General features: G+C 34.2%; 1 protein-coding gene and 1 non-coding gene across 3 annotated transcripts in view; both read right to left on the bottom strand.

The window, feature by feature from the left end:
* Nucleotides 1–2367: 2367 nt before the first annotated feature.
* On the bottom strand, nt 2368–4674 carry LOC112009806 (chlorophyll a-b binding protein CP26, chloroplastic). The gene is made up of 6 exons (XM_024042144.2): nt 4387–4674; nt 4159–4243; nt 3919–3969; nt 3649–3769; nt 2927–3061; nt 2368–2749 (listed from the first exon to the last, which is right to left on the bottom strand). The coding sequence occupies exons 1-6, from the start codon at nt 4598–4600 to the stop codon at nt 2489–2491; spliced, it is 867 nt and encodes a 288-aa protein (XP_023897912.2). The 5' UTR covers nt 4601–4674; the 3' UTR covers nt 2368–2488.
* Nucleotides 4675–7886: 3212 nt separating this feature from the next.
* The window catches only part of LOC112031716 (uncharacterized), a 7898-nt gene continuing 610 nt past the window's right edge, over nt 7887–15174 (bottom strand). Inside the window, exons 2-4 of one of the 2 annotated variants that reach the window (XR_010625584.1) lie at nt 14787–14961; nt 9056–9173; nt 7887–8199 (exon numbers count right to left, since the gene is read on the bottom strand). This is a non-coding gene — a transcript (uncharacterized LOC112031716). Of the gene's footprint in view, nt 8200–8896; nt 9174–14786; nt 14962–15174 lie in introns of those variants that run through there. The other variant, XR_010625583.1, reaches the window with a different exon arrangement.

The following is a 15174-nucleotide window of genomic DNA, read 5'->3' as shown; positions in this document are numbered from 1 at the left end:
GAATTCCTTATCGTTCAATGTTTTTGTCAAAACGATGAACAAAGGTCAGTTTTCAGCACATTTTCTAAGCGATTAAGTCTCGTGAATAACTAGCTACTATCCCATATTTTTTCCCAAAATTTGATTTTTTATGGATTGTCCTCATGCTATTGAAAAAATAATTTAAAACAGAATTCGTCAATAGGACGGTCGACTTCCAATTTTGCACCCTTCTATCGGTGCATAGGTTGGAATTCGAATTTCGGGTAGCTAGATGGGCCATATTCAAACAACAGTCACTCTCTCGATTTGTGTCAAAAAAATTCAAAATTTGTGTTCAAATTCAAGATTAGGATGTCTAGTTTCTAAAATATTTAGATCGCATCTTTGAATTCCTTATTGTTCAAAGTTTATTGTCAAAACGGTGAACAAAGGTTAGTTTTCAGCACATTTTCTAAGCGATTAAGTCTCGTGAATAACTAGCTATTAACACATATTTTTACCCGAAATTTGATTTTTTATGGATTGACCTCGCACTATAGTTAAAATTTTAAAATGGAATTTGTCAACAGAACGGTCGACTTCCAATTTTACACCCTTCTATCGGCGCATAGGTGGAATCCGAATTTTGGTTAGATAGATGGGCCATATTCAAATGACAATAACTCTCTTGATTTTTTTTGAAAAAATTCTAAATTTGCATTCAAATTCAAGATCTGGATGTCTAGTTTCTGAAAGATTAAGACCACGTCTGCAAATTCCTTATCATTCAAAGTCTATTGTCAAAACGGTAAACAATGGTCAGTTTTCAACACATTTTTTAAGCAATTAAATCTTGTGAATAACTAGCTACTAACATATATTTTTACCCAGAATTTGATTTTTTATGGATTGCCCTCAGGCTATAGAAAAAAATTTCAAAACGGAATTTGTCAACGAAACGGTCAACTTCCAGTTTTACGCCCTTCTATCGGTGCATAGGTGGAATCCGAATTTTAGGTAGCTAGATTGGCCATATTCAAACAACAATAACTCTCTTCATTTGTGTCGAAAAAATTCAAAATTTGTGTTCGAATTCAAGCTCAGGATGTCTACTTTCTAAAAGATTGAGACCGCATCTACGAATTCCTTATCGTTCAAATTTTATTGTCAAAACAGTGAGCAAAGGTTAGTTTTTTGCACATTTTCTAAGCGATTAAATCTCGTGAGTAACTAGTTACTATCACATATTTTTACCCGAAATTTGATTTTTTACGGATTGTCCTCACGTTATAGAAAAAATATTTTAAAACTAATTTGTCAATGGAACGGTCAACTTCCATAGAGGAGAGAAGGAATGTGAAAGAGAACGGAGGAAAAGAAAGAAAGAAAGAAAGAAAAAATGAGGTGTGCACGAGAGAGAGAGAGAGAGAGAGAGAGAGAGAGAGAGTTGTAGTTATGTTAGGTCTTATTAAGTGGGTTCACACTTTTCTAAATATTTACAAAAGAGTCATTGAGTAATGTTATTTGAAAACTGAAAACTGGTAAGAGAAGTTTTCTAAATTCAGTATTTAAACACCCTAAAATGAGAAATGTAACTCAAATACTCCTAAATGAAATCTCTTACCAAGGCCGTTGTTTTTTTTGGGCCCACAGATTTCAGTGTTTAAACACTGATAACTGTTGTTTGAACTATCTTACCAAATAAGGTGTTTGGTGTGTTAGCATTTGGCACACCCATTGCCAATGCTCTTAGGGTCTTGATTACACAATAGCAAGAACCACCTGTTGTCTTATTAGACCTTAGATAGACATATGTGACACCCGCATTATTAATCATGCCTGGTCTCTTGTTTTGAGAACATTGCCTTTTCATACGATCATTAGTTCAACGGTTGACAATCACACACAAAAGCCTGTTTTGACACAATTTTTCTTCACCTTTTTTACAACTTGTTAAAATGACAAATTTTGATTAAAATAACATTAATTTAACATGATTTCATTAAAAACACCATTTTAATTATGTACCATTCAAAATAGGTTACACTAGCAGCTATTATTATTAGATTCATGAGAAATAATTCAAAACTATAAGATCAATGCCATAGCGTGCACAAAGAGGAAAGCCATTTGAAATCATTTGTGAAGGACTTGTAATTGGCTAAGCTAACAATGCTGCTCATGTTTTAGCAAAATGTTCTTGTAAATACTCTATTTTTGGAAGTATTGAAATGGGTTTCAGCCCCCTTTGTTCTGTTGATACAATCTTGGTGGAGGCTGCCCAGGTTTCTCTGTACCTTCTGTTTTTCAATAAAATGTTTCCACTCGGCAAAGCAATTGGCGAATTTGCTACAATCAACTTAAAGGAAGATTGCAGCTAGAAGAAATTATTATGATGTCTCAACCAAAAGTGAACAGTGCTAGGTCTCTATAAATTAAAACACAGTTTGAACTTTAGAGTTCAAGGATTATATGCCCTTGCAAAATGTCTTAGAGAGATGTACAACGCATCTAAGATTCTAACAAATCACAGGGTTGGAGCTCTTTCGACAGATCCAGCAATCACAGTGAGCAAGTTGTTGCCAAAAGGATCACTGAGATGTTTTGCAAGGTTTTCAACAGGACCTTCTCCCGTGACATAAGCTTGAAAGTAGAAACCGAGCATGGCAAACATTGCAAGTCTACCATTCTTAATCTCCTTCACCTTTAGAATTGCAGCCTGGTCGGGATCCTCCGCTAGCCCCAATGGATCAAAAGGACCACCTGGGTGAAGCTCGTCCTCCAAATCCTAGCAAGGAAATAACAGGATAAACTTACATAACTGTTGCCTTGAATGAAACTATGAATTAGTTTAGATAATCTACCAGAATATTAGTGAAGCTTTGTACACTAATCTTGCATCGGTAAAAGTGTAAATAATTAATGATAAAACAAGGGTACAAAAAGAATCCTCACAGTCACATACCAAGCCATTAATGATTCTATAATATTCTGCACCTCCAACTAGAACAATCTCGGCGACGACAGCAACAACAAGATTGATGGGGATGCTCTTCCCAAAGTAATTCAACGTGTTCCCATCTAGGAGTAGAGCCCCAGTCTACAACGCATTATCAAAAAGTTGTACGATAATTTTTAGATTCACTCATAGACAAGGAATATATGGATCCGAATGAAAAATCTATTGACAGCAAGAAATTTCTGCAATTCATAAAAATAAACGCAAGCGCTAGCTACAAATATCTCAATTTATGATAAATAAAACTGACGGGTACCGTGACAATTGACAAGTGATATCTAACCCAAGCACTGAAGCTCACAATTGTGGATCAATAAGAAAATAAAGTAGCATATGCTTGGTTTATTATTATATAACTAGATTAAGAAGTGGAAGCTTGCAGACGGGTGGCTATGAAAATTTCTGTTATCATGATACATAATTTTACTATAGAGTAATAGACACAATGTATAAGTCAATTTTGATAGAGTGCCTTCAAATCTTCAATAATATTAATTCTTCAACTAGAGTATTTCTTGAATTTTTAAATCAATATACATAGTTGAGGGATTATATGCCCTTGAAAATGTCTTAATTTAAAATTTTTTTTTTAAAAAAAAAAATCAATTTTACTAGTTCTTGCAAAGCATCTTGTGATGACACTTATAGAATGGCAATTAAAAAAGAACCTTGAACCAGACAGCCTCAGGGCCGCAGTTAGCGCCAAATTTGTTTAAAGCCTCAGGGATAATGAATCCGGCAGCACCAAGCATGGCCCACCGGCCGTGAATCAACTCATACGCCTGATATCTGCAACCAAAGCATCCCCGACACCACATTTTTTCATTGATATCATATATGAGGTGTTTAATTATTTCCAGATATTAATTTGTACAAAAAGCCCTGTGAAGTCGAAAGAGCAATAAAGAGAGAGTGACAGAGATCGATTTTTAACATACTTGCTGAAGTTCTCTGGCTTCTTGCTAAGCCCAAAAGGATCATAACCATAACTGTATGCACATATATTAAACAAGCAAAATTAATTACTCAATCGACGCGGTACTGGTACATATATCATTACACTACATTAATTATAAATTACAATCTACAACTTCAACGGCTAAACCTAGCACCATCGAATATATTTCAGAAAGAAAACAAATGCTAGCTAGGCTTAGAATTTAGAAGAAGAAACATACTCTCCGGGAACTTCTCCAGTTAAGTACTCCGGGATCTCAGACCGGTCCAAGAGGCCCTCCGGCAAGAAAATTCTTCTGTCAGGACCTGAACAAACCGCCAGGCAAAAGTTTCATAAATAAATAAATATATATATACACACACACTCCACATGCATGTACGTTGCACAGCTAGCACCATTGCGCATATAGAGAAAAAAAATGAGATAATGGTTGAATGGATGAACTTACCATACCACTTGGCAAGCTCATCGTTCGCCGGAGCAGGCTTAGACTTGGGTGGCGGTGCGGGCTTCTTCTTGGAGAAAAGAGCAACAGTCTTGAAGGTAGCTGGGCTGGAGGGCGTTGGGGCTGACCTGGCCGCAACACTGAAGTTGAGAGGGTTTCCGAGCATTTCCGCCACACCAAGAGATGCTGCTGCCGTGGATGCTGCCAGAGAAGCCATTTCTGGTTCGCCGGATTGTGCGGTGGTGGTTCAGAAATCAGAATTGAATTGGTGTAAGTAATTGTGGAGATCAATGAGATACTATATGCTTGAGCTGGTGGATGTGGATTTGCCACGTAGGATTCTTGTTTATGGGCTTTGATTGGTTGGCATTGTGGAATGCGTAATCCAATGCAATGACATGATAGGGTAGGTTTGCTGATGTGGCAGATTATGGTCCTTACGTGGAGCGCTTCTTAACTTATGGATTGCTTTGGTTTGGATAACATGTCCCATCCAATGTTTCACCGAAATTTTGCTCTCATCCATCAAGATCGACAGCAGCGCTTCACTACAAGAAAATCATGGTCACGGTCACTGTGAATTATAGTAATACCATTACCATGGACATTATTGGGGTAATCAGTAAAACACTTCTTCTTCATCAGTTTTTTCATAATTACTATTGATAGAGCCTCTAACAGGATTGGAGTAAATCATTTGAACAAAGGTTATTGCATAACAATTTTACAACACCTAAGGTCCGTCAAGTAAGAAAGATGAAAAAGTAAAAGGATAAAAATATTTTTATTTGATGAGAAGAAAAATGGGAAGATATAAAATAGAATTCGTATAAATTCACTCAAATAATCCTATTAGATTCTTAAAAAAAAAAAAATTGTGTATGGATGGAACTTCATTTTTTTTTTTTTTTTAAGTATAAGAAAGTGAGAAACCAATTTCTTAAAAAAAAAAAAATTGTGTATGGATGGAACTTCATTTTTTTTTTTTTTTTAAGTATAAGAAAGTGAGAAACCAAAACAAATGAGGAAAAATAAAAGGTTGAAATTTATTTAAAAAAAAAACTCAAAACAAATATTAAAAAGATAATAAAATAAAATAAAAAAAAAGAGATAAAATGTTGCCCAAAGGATGAAATAGAAGAAGAAAATAGAAGAGAATGATAAAACTTTGGAAATATTGCTTTTCGGTGGGCCTGGAGAGAGAACTTTTAGGTGCCACCAGCTTTCTCTCCCCCTTTCTTTCCTAACCAAACATACAAAACTATCATTTTCCCTCTACTTTTTTCCATCCTCCCTAAAATCTACCTAACCAAACATGACAAGCGGTTAATAGTAGTTATGTAAAAAAGTGATATTAATGGTGGCAAATGTGAACCATTAACAAATTGCTACCTAGAATTTATTGAGAAGTTGTTGAGAAACTATAATGCTATACACAATTCAATGAAATGTGGGTACACGTAGTTAGGACTCATGAAAAAATAGGGTACTCAAATTTTCTAATCCACCTAAACTCGAAGGAAAAATGATGTCGCGGAGGCTTGACAAAAGCACACATGATAGTCTCTTGATGAAACAGAAACTAAACTATTAGCTTTTGATAGTAAACCTCGAGTCCATGAGAGTTTCTCTGAATCCACAAAGAGATAAAAACTGGAATCCACTAGAAAAAAATTTGACAAAATGTTTGTGTTTATTGATAATAGTTTGCTTTACTTCTGACAGTTACAAAACATATAAATACTAAGAAAAATGTCTAAAACCCTAATTCACATTAATTATGCGATTAGGTGAAAAAATACCAAAATTTACCAAAAAGAGAAAAATTGAGTTAAATGTAGAATCATAAACTACTAACCTTAACAAATGAGACCTTATTCTAACTTTTAAGCAAAAAGTTATTAAGGAAACAAAAATTTCTATAAACAGCAAAATAATAGTTTCCAGAGCCTAAATGAAGGATTTTACCATTTTCAAGGGGTATCTCGTGGCAACGCTATGACTATTGCTTAGAAGACCGTTTTGCTTCAGCTTGCCAAATTTCATGCGATTCCGACTCCGATGCCCATGATTTCTACTAGTGCCTTTTTGCCTTACGCGATGATTTCAGACACGCATGAGAGTCCAGGAAGGCCATGGCAATCTATTCTACATTAAAAAAAATGTAGGTACATATAGGGTCTTTTGGACTTTTTCAAAAATAGGTCAACCCAAACCCATGTAAGACCAAATCAGGTTGTAGGTCAGCCCATTTTTTAACACAGGATTTTTGTTTTGCATTTTTTCTTTGTGCTGTACTCACTTTCTCATAGTTCTCAATCCAATCAGTTTCCTTCTCTTATAACCATTTCCCACTTTCATTTTTTTTAAAAATGGATGTTCTCTTTTAATGAAAGGAAAAATACAAATTTATAATCAGTTTTTTTAACTCTATTCAATGGCACGCAATATATTGATAATTTAACCGTGATTGCTTACTTGCTTTTGAATAAACTTGTAATATTTGTGGTAAAATTCTTACTCACTATAGATTTTGTTAATTTCATGGATTTGAATATAATATTTAATCCATTTATAGAATAATAATAAAATTTTAGTTCTATATTGACTTATTTTCATTATACTAGAATAATATTAAAATTTTATATTGTATATCAGAATACTAACACAATTACTAGCCTCGCCAACTTAAAGGGCAACTCTCAAGTACACATTTTCAATACTGGATCTTCGACTAATATTGAGAATATAAAGCTGTAATTCCTATTATTTATTTATTTATTTTCTTTATATGTTTCACTTTTAAAGCTTTTATATATTTGCAAGTATCCTAACTTTTTTTTTTAACAAGCGAACCTAACATGGTAGTTGACATGATATGGTCCGCATCCAGTTTTTGTTTCTCTCTTCTTTTTGTGGAGATGGCAAGATTAGCGAACAATTTTGGACTATAAAACCTTAAGTATTAATTTATGTCTTATTTAACTTGGATGGTGTAATTTTAATATTTTATGTAATAGTTAACATTTTATTTTGAAGTGAGTTTGATTCTTTGTTCTTTTATTTGTATTGAAAGGAAGATAAATACAATATGATTAAGGTTTTTTTTTTTTAATCTTTTAATTCTATATTATTTTTTCATGTGAAAATAGTAGCGTCGTATAAAGTTGACCTAGCCCTTGAAAGACTAGATTAGGGTCACAAATTTAGTAACACATTTAGAATGACATGTTTTCTTACCCAATCTGATTGGCCCAAACCTAACTAGATTGAATTTGAAACCGATCAACCCAACCCAATTGCAAGGTTTGAGAAAAAGCATCTTTCATAGTTTAAACCAATTTATTCAAGTGATAATCCTATGACTAAATGTTGCAATTCTATTCCCTTTTTACAAAATTGGCTTCACCAATCTCCCATGTGATATTTGCCCCGTGGATTGTTTCATGATTAACTTGATCGAAGGCTACGCTAATTACTAATTACATGAGTTAAGATTGGAATGGATTAGTCCTATAGAAAATTACCCTTTGTAGGACAAACTTCAATTATTGTAGCCCATCCTATATAGGATTCAAAGATTCTAGTGCAACATTTTAATACTCCCAAAGGTCATTGCTATCAACAACTATAGTATAGAATACAATTTTAATAAGTTCCATACAAGATTTAACCTCTGAGAACACTTTTTTTTAGATAGTTACAATATGTTACTTAACCCACAACTTGAACTTTTTCCTTCCAAAACTCCCAAGCACTTCGTGCATGAAGAAGTGCTAATTAAATTCCAAGACTCTTGGCAACCTTTGGGAACACCTAAAAACATTAGGCTTTAATTAGCTCAGGTTCACTATAACTCACTCACACTAACCCAAATAAGTTTCATCAACCGCAATGAAAATGATATAAGATTAGTTACAACTATCCATGATTAAATATTCATGTATTTTAAATAAATGCGCTATTATTACAAAAATCTATAACTAGCACATTAATTTAAAAATAATTTACAATATTTTCCCCTAACATCTTTTTGCAAACAATTTGCATCTATCAATATTTTAAATAGTGAAAATCAATATCTAAATTAGCATAGTTTTAGAGTGAATGGTAATGAATGGATCCAATTAATCCAAATATCTAATCTTATTTTACATCTTAGACATCTACTCCATTTGAGTTATAAGATTTTCCACGAAGTGCTCACCTTTTAAAAAGGACAAAGTTTAGGTCCAATCATCAATAAGAAATTGATAGTTATCCTTGTCATGTGCAATGTACATGTCGAGACTAGATTAATGCACATGACTCACTTAATCCAAACAACCAAGTGAGTTATGTCCCTTAAACATGATGGGACACATGTCATCTTTCTATTGGTAGTGAGAGCCTTGGACTCTAAATTGGAACCAAACCTATTTTCATTCGAAAAACAAGTTTCCAGTCACAACTATGGACAGAGATGAGTTTTTTTTTTGTAAGTACTGCTAGTGGAATCCACCAAAACAGACAATTGTCTCCAGAAAACCAGACAGGGAAATAATTTTTAAAAATAACCCAAAACAGAACAGATACATGACCAAACATGCATGGAAATCAAAGATCTTTTTATATTGGCCTAGGCAAATGCATGTATACAGAATCCAACAAGAGGGCAGCAACTAAGACGTACTAGATTAATTGATTTGATTATACATCATCTTCTCCACTTGTCAATCTCTCTCGAAGTTGCGCGGATAACCTTCTTGGTATTAATAATAAGCTCATCAACTAGTGCACCAATCTCATCCCTGACAACACAGGCCAAATGAGAATTCCAAAATATAAACAAAAGTTTAAACGAATAAAGATCAGCTAAAAATCTAATGCTGGTAAACAGAAGAATACTTTCTTTCTTTTTTCCTTTTCAAAGTTTAGCTCCAACTCAGTTTTGAGCTATTTCCTCTAATCTATTCGTGATGATGTATAAAACTATTTATGTCTATTATTAAAACAAGCCACATGTTTTTTTTTTTTTTTGATAAGTAATAAATTTTCTTGATATCAAAAAGGGGACACCCTAGTACACAGGGAGTGTAGAAGGGGTCAACAAAAATTACATGAATCAAGAAAATCAAGAAAGGAAGAGAATGATTGGTTTCGCAAAGTAGCCAACCAATCTATTAAAGTCCTAAAGAAAAAAAGCTTGAGGTCTGGTATGGATCTCTCATTATCTTCAAAACACCTACTATTCCTTTCCCTCCAAAGACACCACAATAAGCAATGGAGAACAATTATGTGAATAAACAAGCCATATGTTTGATTAAAAAAATCATGTGACTAAAATTGCACACGAATCTTCAATCACCATATAGCATATAGTGGGTTGGAGGAAGACGGTTTGAGAAGATAACTCCAAACCAATTTAGAGCTAAACCTCTTTTCTTTTTCTTGGCACCACATTATCTGACTAATATTAAATTAGATAGTGCCACCCTTACCAGCATCCCAAATTATATAAACTAAATAAATAAATATACACTGAGCTTTATTCCAAGTCAAATGCATGTTTATCAAAAAAACATATTCATATTGAACAAAACATGGCAACTTTGGAGTATCATAAACACCTCTCATAACTACAAAATTTGCATATCACAAAATCTATGGAGCTTATTCCACATTGGACAAACCCAAGAGAAGCATAAAGGCATGGTTCCTCCAAAAAAAAAAAGTACCAAGGCATGAATAATCTTGGAAATTTTTTGCCATATTTTGTATTCTTGTGAATTTTTTGTATTTGTTTTGATGAATCAGATGAATTTCAATTCTTGTGAATTTTTACCATGCTTCAAGTTTATTAGTATTTTGTTTCAAGAGGTTTCCTAGAAAATCAAAAGGAAAAAAAAAAAAAAAAAGGCAACTTGAAGAAGCCATGTGCACATACACATGGGCATTTTTGTCAATCAAGAATAAATTCATCCCCACTTAGTTTTCTCTTCATTTTGAGGAGAAAACATTTGGTGGGCCTGAGGAGAAAACACTTGGGCCTCACCATTTTATTTTCTTTCTTCCTACCCAACCAAGCACACTCCAAAAAAGTTTTCCTTCCCATTTTCTCTCTAAAGTTTTCCATTCACTTTGTCTCACTTCCAAACAAACACACTCTAGTAGTTATCGTGAATTTGGAAATGACATCTATTTTCTCAATTGATTTTATTTTCTTCTCATAAAAATATGAAGTATATGTGTAAGATGATTAGGGTTACAAATCGTGTAATTACAATGATAATGTTTCTACACTTAATGAGAATGATAATTATATACATTTAGGATCGCATTACATTGCTTTTGTTAGGCATAGAAATTATTGCTTAACATTTTAGTGCTTTTTTTCTTTTTCTCTTTGGGTATATGTACTTCATGTCTTCATTTTGATTAAGGCTATCAAATATCATATATGTGTATATTTTTTGTACTTGGCTCACCCTTTAATTGATCACTTGATTGTTATATTGTCTTTAACACGTTAATTTTTTTTTTTTGATAAGTAAGAATGTTATATATACGAATGGCTACTCTATGCATGAAAAAACATAGAGCAAACCCAGAAAATACAAGAAGAAAAACTGAAAAACAAAAAATAAAACCAAACAACAAAATAATTACAAAAGAGAGAGAGAGCTAAGAAAAGAAGGGAGAGAATCACTAGTTGTGAGTCCCCATGCTCGAGACCAATCAAAAAGAGATCCACTAAAAGAGGCAATCATCTGAAACACTGAACTATCCAAATCCTCAAAAGTCCTACGATTCCGTTCCTTCCAAATACACCATAGGATGCACAACGGAACTAAGTTCCAAATCTGAGACGAATGCTTCCCCAACCAATTCCACCAACCAAAAAGCAAATTTGGGATCGATCTAGGCATAACCCAAGACAAACCAAAAGTTATGAAGACAAAGCTCCACAAGCGATAAGCCATCTCACAATGAAGAAGTAAGTGGTCTACCATCTCTCCACAATGCCGGCACATAATGCACCAGTCTACAAAATCCAATCCCCTCAATCGTCTCAAATTATCACCCGTTAGGATCTTATTCCAAGCTACACACCAAACAAAAAAAGAAACTCGCCTAGGAGCCTTAACTTTCCATATTCCTTTCCAAGGAAAGACAATTGAGGGAGAGTCCCGCAATTTGTTATAATACGACCTAATGTCAAACTCCCCATTAGGCTTCAACTTCCATTTCATCCGGTCTCTACCATCCATTGGGGGAGTATTAGCTCCCAATATACGAAGAAAATGCAGCCCTTCCTCCATCTCCCAATCGTTAAAATCTCGAATAAAACGAACATCCCAAATTCTTCTATCATCTGCCCCCTGCCTTGACAAAGAAGCTTCCACAGATGCCTCCTTATCAATGGCAATTCCATACAGCCTTGGGAAAGCCACTTGGAAAGGTTGATCCCCATACCACCCATCCTGCCAAAATCTCACTCTATTTCCCAACCCAACAACAAATTGACAATTCTTTCTAAAATCCTCCCATCCCATGCGTATATCTCTCCACAAACCCTCTCAAACCCTCTCAAACCTCTCCAAGATTTTAGCCTTTTACCAACATTAACCCTCTTCTTGGGCATGACACTTTTTTTTTTTTTAATTTTCCAGTGCCTAGGCGTGATAGTAGTTTTTTATTTTTATTTTTTTTACTTGACGTGATTTTTTTCTTTTGGGACATGATTTTTATTTTTTAATAAATGTGATTGCTCTTTTTTGTGGTTATTCATCACTTTTTTGTTTTAATTGGGCATCATTCTTTAACAGGCGTATATGAGGAAATTTATTCAAACTCATTTTTTCCATCCCTCTACGTTTTGACTCTCAACCAAATAAAAATGATGAGAAAATAAAATCTTTTTTATTCTCCCACTTTTCCACCCTTTCAGCCAAACGGATCCTAAGCCTGAGGGTAGAGTGTTTGCTCTGTTTTGGTTTTGCCTTATGGCTGTGGAAATTTTCTGGTGTTGACCTCTGGTTTGTATTGGTTTAGGGTCCTTCGGGCTTTTGTTGTAATATCATTTTGTGTGGAACAATATTCTTACTGATTCATAAAATTAAAAGGTGTTGAAGGTGCTGAAGTTGGATGGTTATGGCTGTGGAAGGGGTGTTATCAGATTCTCTAGAAACAAGAAAGCTAAAATTCTTTTAAAAAATGAATAAAATGAAAATTTAGACATTTTAAAATCAAATGTGAATTTATATTACCATCATTTTATCCAAACAACGAAATTTGTGATTCCTAGGATTTTAAATGATGGGACTTTAAATCCTTTCATTTGTTAAAAAAAAAATTTCTTTTAAGGTAAGAATAATTTTATTGAAAAGAGACTACTTCACGAAAAAAGACATAAAGCAGCCTAAAGAATTACAAATAGGAAAAAATATCTACATATGAATTGACTTTATGAAAGATTAATAGAATTACTATCTGTAAAACCCGAAGCAATAGACCACTCATAAAGAGAACTAATAAAGGATGCTAGCAATTTAGTTCACGTGTACTCCACACCTTCATAAGTACATCAATATTTTTCCCTCCATATAATCCACAAAAACATAAAGGAAAAAGATTCCAAACATTTGAAGAAAAATTAGATCCTCCAAGTCCAATCTGCCACCCACATAATAGATTGAGAATTTTCTTAATACCCATTGGATCCCAAACATCCTAAATACAAAACTCCACAATTCAGATGCCACACTGCAATGTATCAAAAGATGGTCCACAACCTCCCCACTACAAGGGTAGGATCTATATAAGAGAAATTAAGGGTAGGGTCTATACAAGCATCCTTCTCCTTCTCCTTCTAAGGAGGAGCAGGAGCAGGAGATTCTTATTTTTCTTCTTCACTCCTTATAGTATTGTTCATACAGCCCCTAAAAACCAGAAAAATCTCTCTTTCTTCTTCCTTGCAACCCCAAATCAAGCCCTTTCTTATTAAAACCCTAGAACCCCCACATTCTTTTTCCTACCAAATACAAATAGACATCAGATAACTCATCTAACCACCTTTGATTTCCTATCTCAAGTTCAGAACCTCATAACCATTTCTTCAACAATTTTAAACCTTAGTTCCACAAATTTTCCTAACCCTAAACCCACCACAACCATGGGGAGACAAATTCCACCAATTTGTCGTACGTCATTGACTCAAACTAGCTAGGATGCAGAATTGGTGGGAGGGATCACAGTGTATAGAGGACAACTTCAATGTTACCAGATTGCAAAGCAAGATATTGGGAGCTACAACTGTGATCTCAGCTATTTTAGATTTTTCTAATTTTATCTCTAAACTTGGATTAGTGCATCTTCCTCTTGAAGGGTGCTCTTACACATGGTCCAAGAACCATACCCTTAGTGTATACTTTTCAAGTTCCTTTTCTTCAATATAGCGCTTAATTGAGTTAAAAAGAGCTTTTTACTCCATTTGGTTACTCAGAAAACGTGGAAGAGGAATGAAAAATGAGAATTTTAGAGAGGATGGGGAGGGAGGGGGGGGGGGGGTGTGTTGAACTAAATATAGAACATATATAATCAAAATCTGATCAAATTATTATGATCTACTTAAGTTTGTGTTATGTGTTTCGATTGGATGTATTTGGATTTTTTGTTCTTTGAGTCGCTGGTGGTTTAGGTTTTTTGAACGTGGAGTACAATTTTGTGGTGGCACTAGTCAGTCAGTGAGGAAAAAATTTATTATGTTTCACACACGCGCGCGCACACACAATAGAAATACTTTTTTTTTTTTTTGGTTTTTTAACATTTGCAATCTAGAAAATAGCAAATCCAAGTTGTTTTATGCATTTTAAGGGCACAATCTAGACGGTGGTTAATGGAAGCACAACATTGAAAATGGATGAAAGTAGGGGAACTTAGGTGAAAAAATATTGGAACTATTGAAGGGCGTTACTTTTCAAGTTTTTTCTAAATATAGGGGGTAACAGGGTTTATGTAGGAAGTTAAGGAGCTATTTGATGAAATTATCATCAATTTGACAAATTTTTTAAGTGATGTTAGGAGTAAATTACTCGATTTCAATGTTCAAAGGCATACTGTAGTTTAGTTACTAATTTAATATACCTACATAATTACATTAGATTATGCAAAATTCAAAGAATGACACACTATCTTCTATCAATTGCATTTATCAAGTCATCCAAAGATGATATCTCCTCCTCCCTCAGAGCAGAGTGCAAAGCATTTAAAACTTCCTTTTTCTTCTCTTTTCTTTTTTTTCTAGTAAGAGCAAGCATAGGCATGTAAGTCAAAGATGGTTTCTAGGAGTTTAATTCATGAACAAATGGAAACAAAAAAACAGAAAAACAAATAAATAAATAATAAAAAGATAATGAACATACTGAGATGGAAAATTTATAGGTCCACGGGAGAGATGTCCCACATTAGAGTATCTCCGATTCTCATCCAAAGCAATACCCTTTCCCACACCATAGCCAAACCCTAAACCAACCCCACATCCAGCGCCAATTCCAATGCCAACATGCAAGCCAGGAATTCCAGGACCAAACCCTGCACCTGAGTAATGAGGAGACAAGAATAAGAAAGAAAGCATGACATCTGATCTCACTCCCATCCCGTCCCCCTTCTCCCAAATTTTATAAAGATATATCTGAATGTGAGTCCTCAGCATAGATCCCTCCATGATAAGAATTAAGATATTACATAAAGACTGAATAACACTTGTTGGATGCGTGTATCACTATCACAAACAAATATCCTAACAAAAAG

The sequence above is a fragment of the Quercus suber genome, unplaced genomic scaffold (genome assembly GCF_002906115.3).
Source record: "Quercus suber isolate HL8 unplaced genomic scaffold, Cork oak 2.0 scaffold_598, whole genome shotgun sequence".
In the NCBI taxonomy this organism is placed as follows: domain Eukaryota; kingdom Viridiplantae; phylum Streptophyta; class Magnoliopsida; order Fagales; family Fagaceae; genus Quercus; species Quercus suber.
The sequence above is the reverse complement of the archived record's forward strand: the minus strand, read 5'-3'. Positions and strand labels throughout refer to the sequence as shown.

What these genes read in the sequence shown, in the direction of transcription:
- LOC112009806 (XM_024042144.2), bottom strand. Translation starts at nt 4,600, where the DNA reads ATGGCTTCTCTGGCAGCATCCACGGCAGCAGCATCTCTTGGTGTGGCG. An exon ending in ACTGGAGAAGTTCCCGGAGA is followed by an intron (nt 3,970 to 4,158) that starts GTATGTTTCTTC and finishes ATGTGCATACAG; the next exon opens with TTATGGTTATGATCCTTTTG. An exon ending in ATAGAATCATTAATGGCTTG is followed by an intron (nt 2,750 to 2,926) that starts GTATGTGACTGT and finishes TTTCCTTGCTAG; the next exon opens with GATTTGGAGGACGAGCTTCA.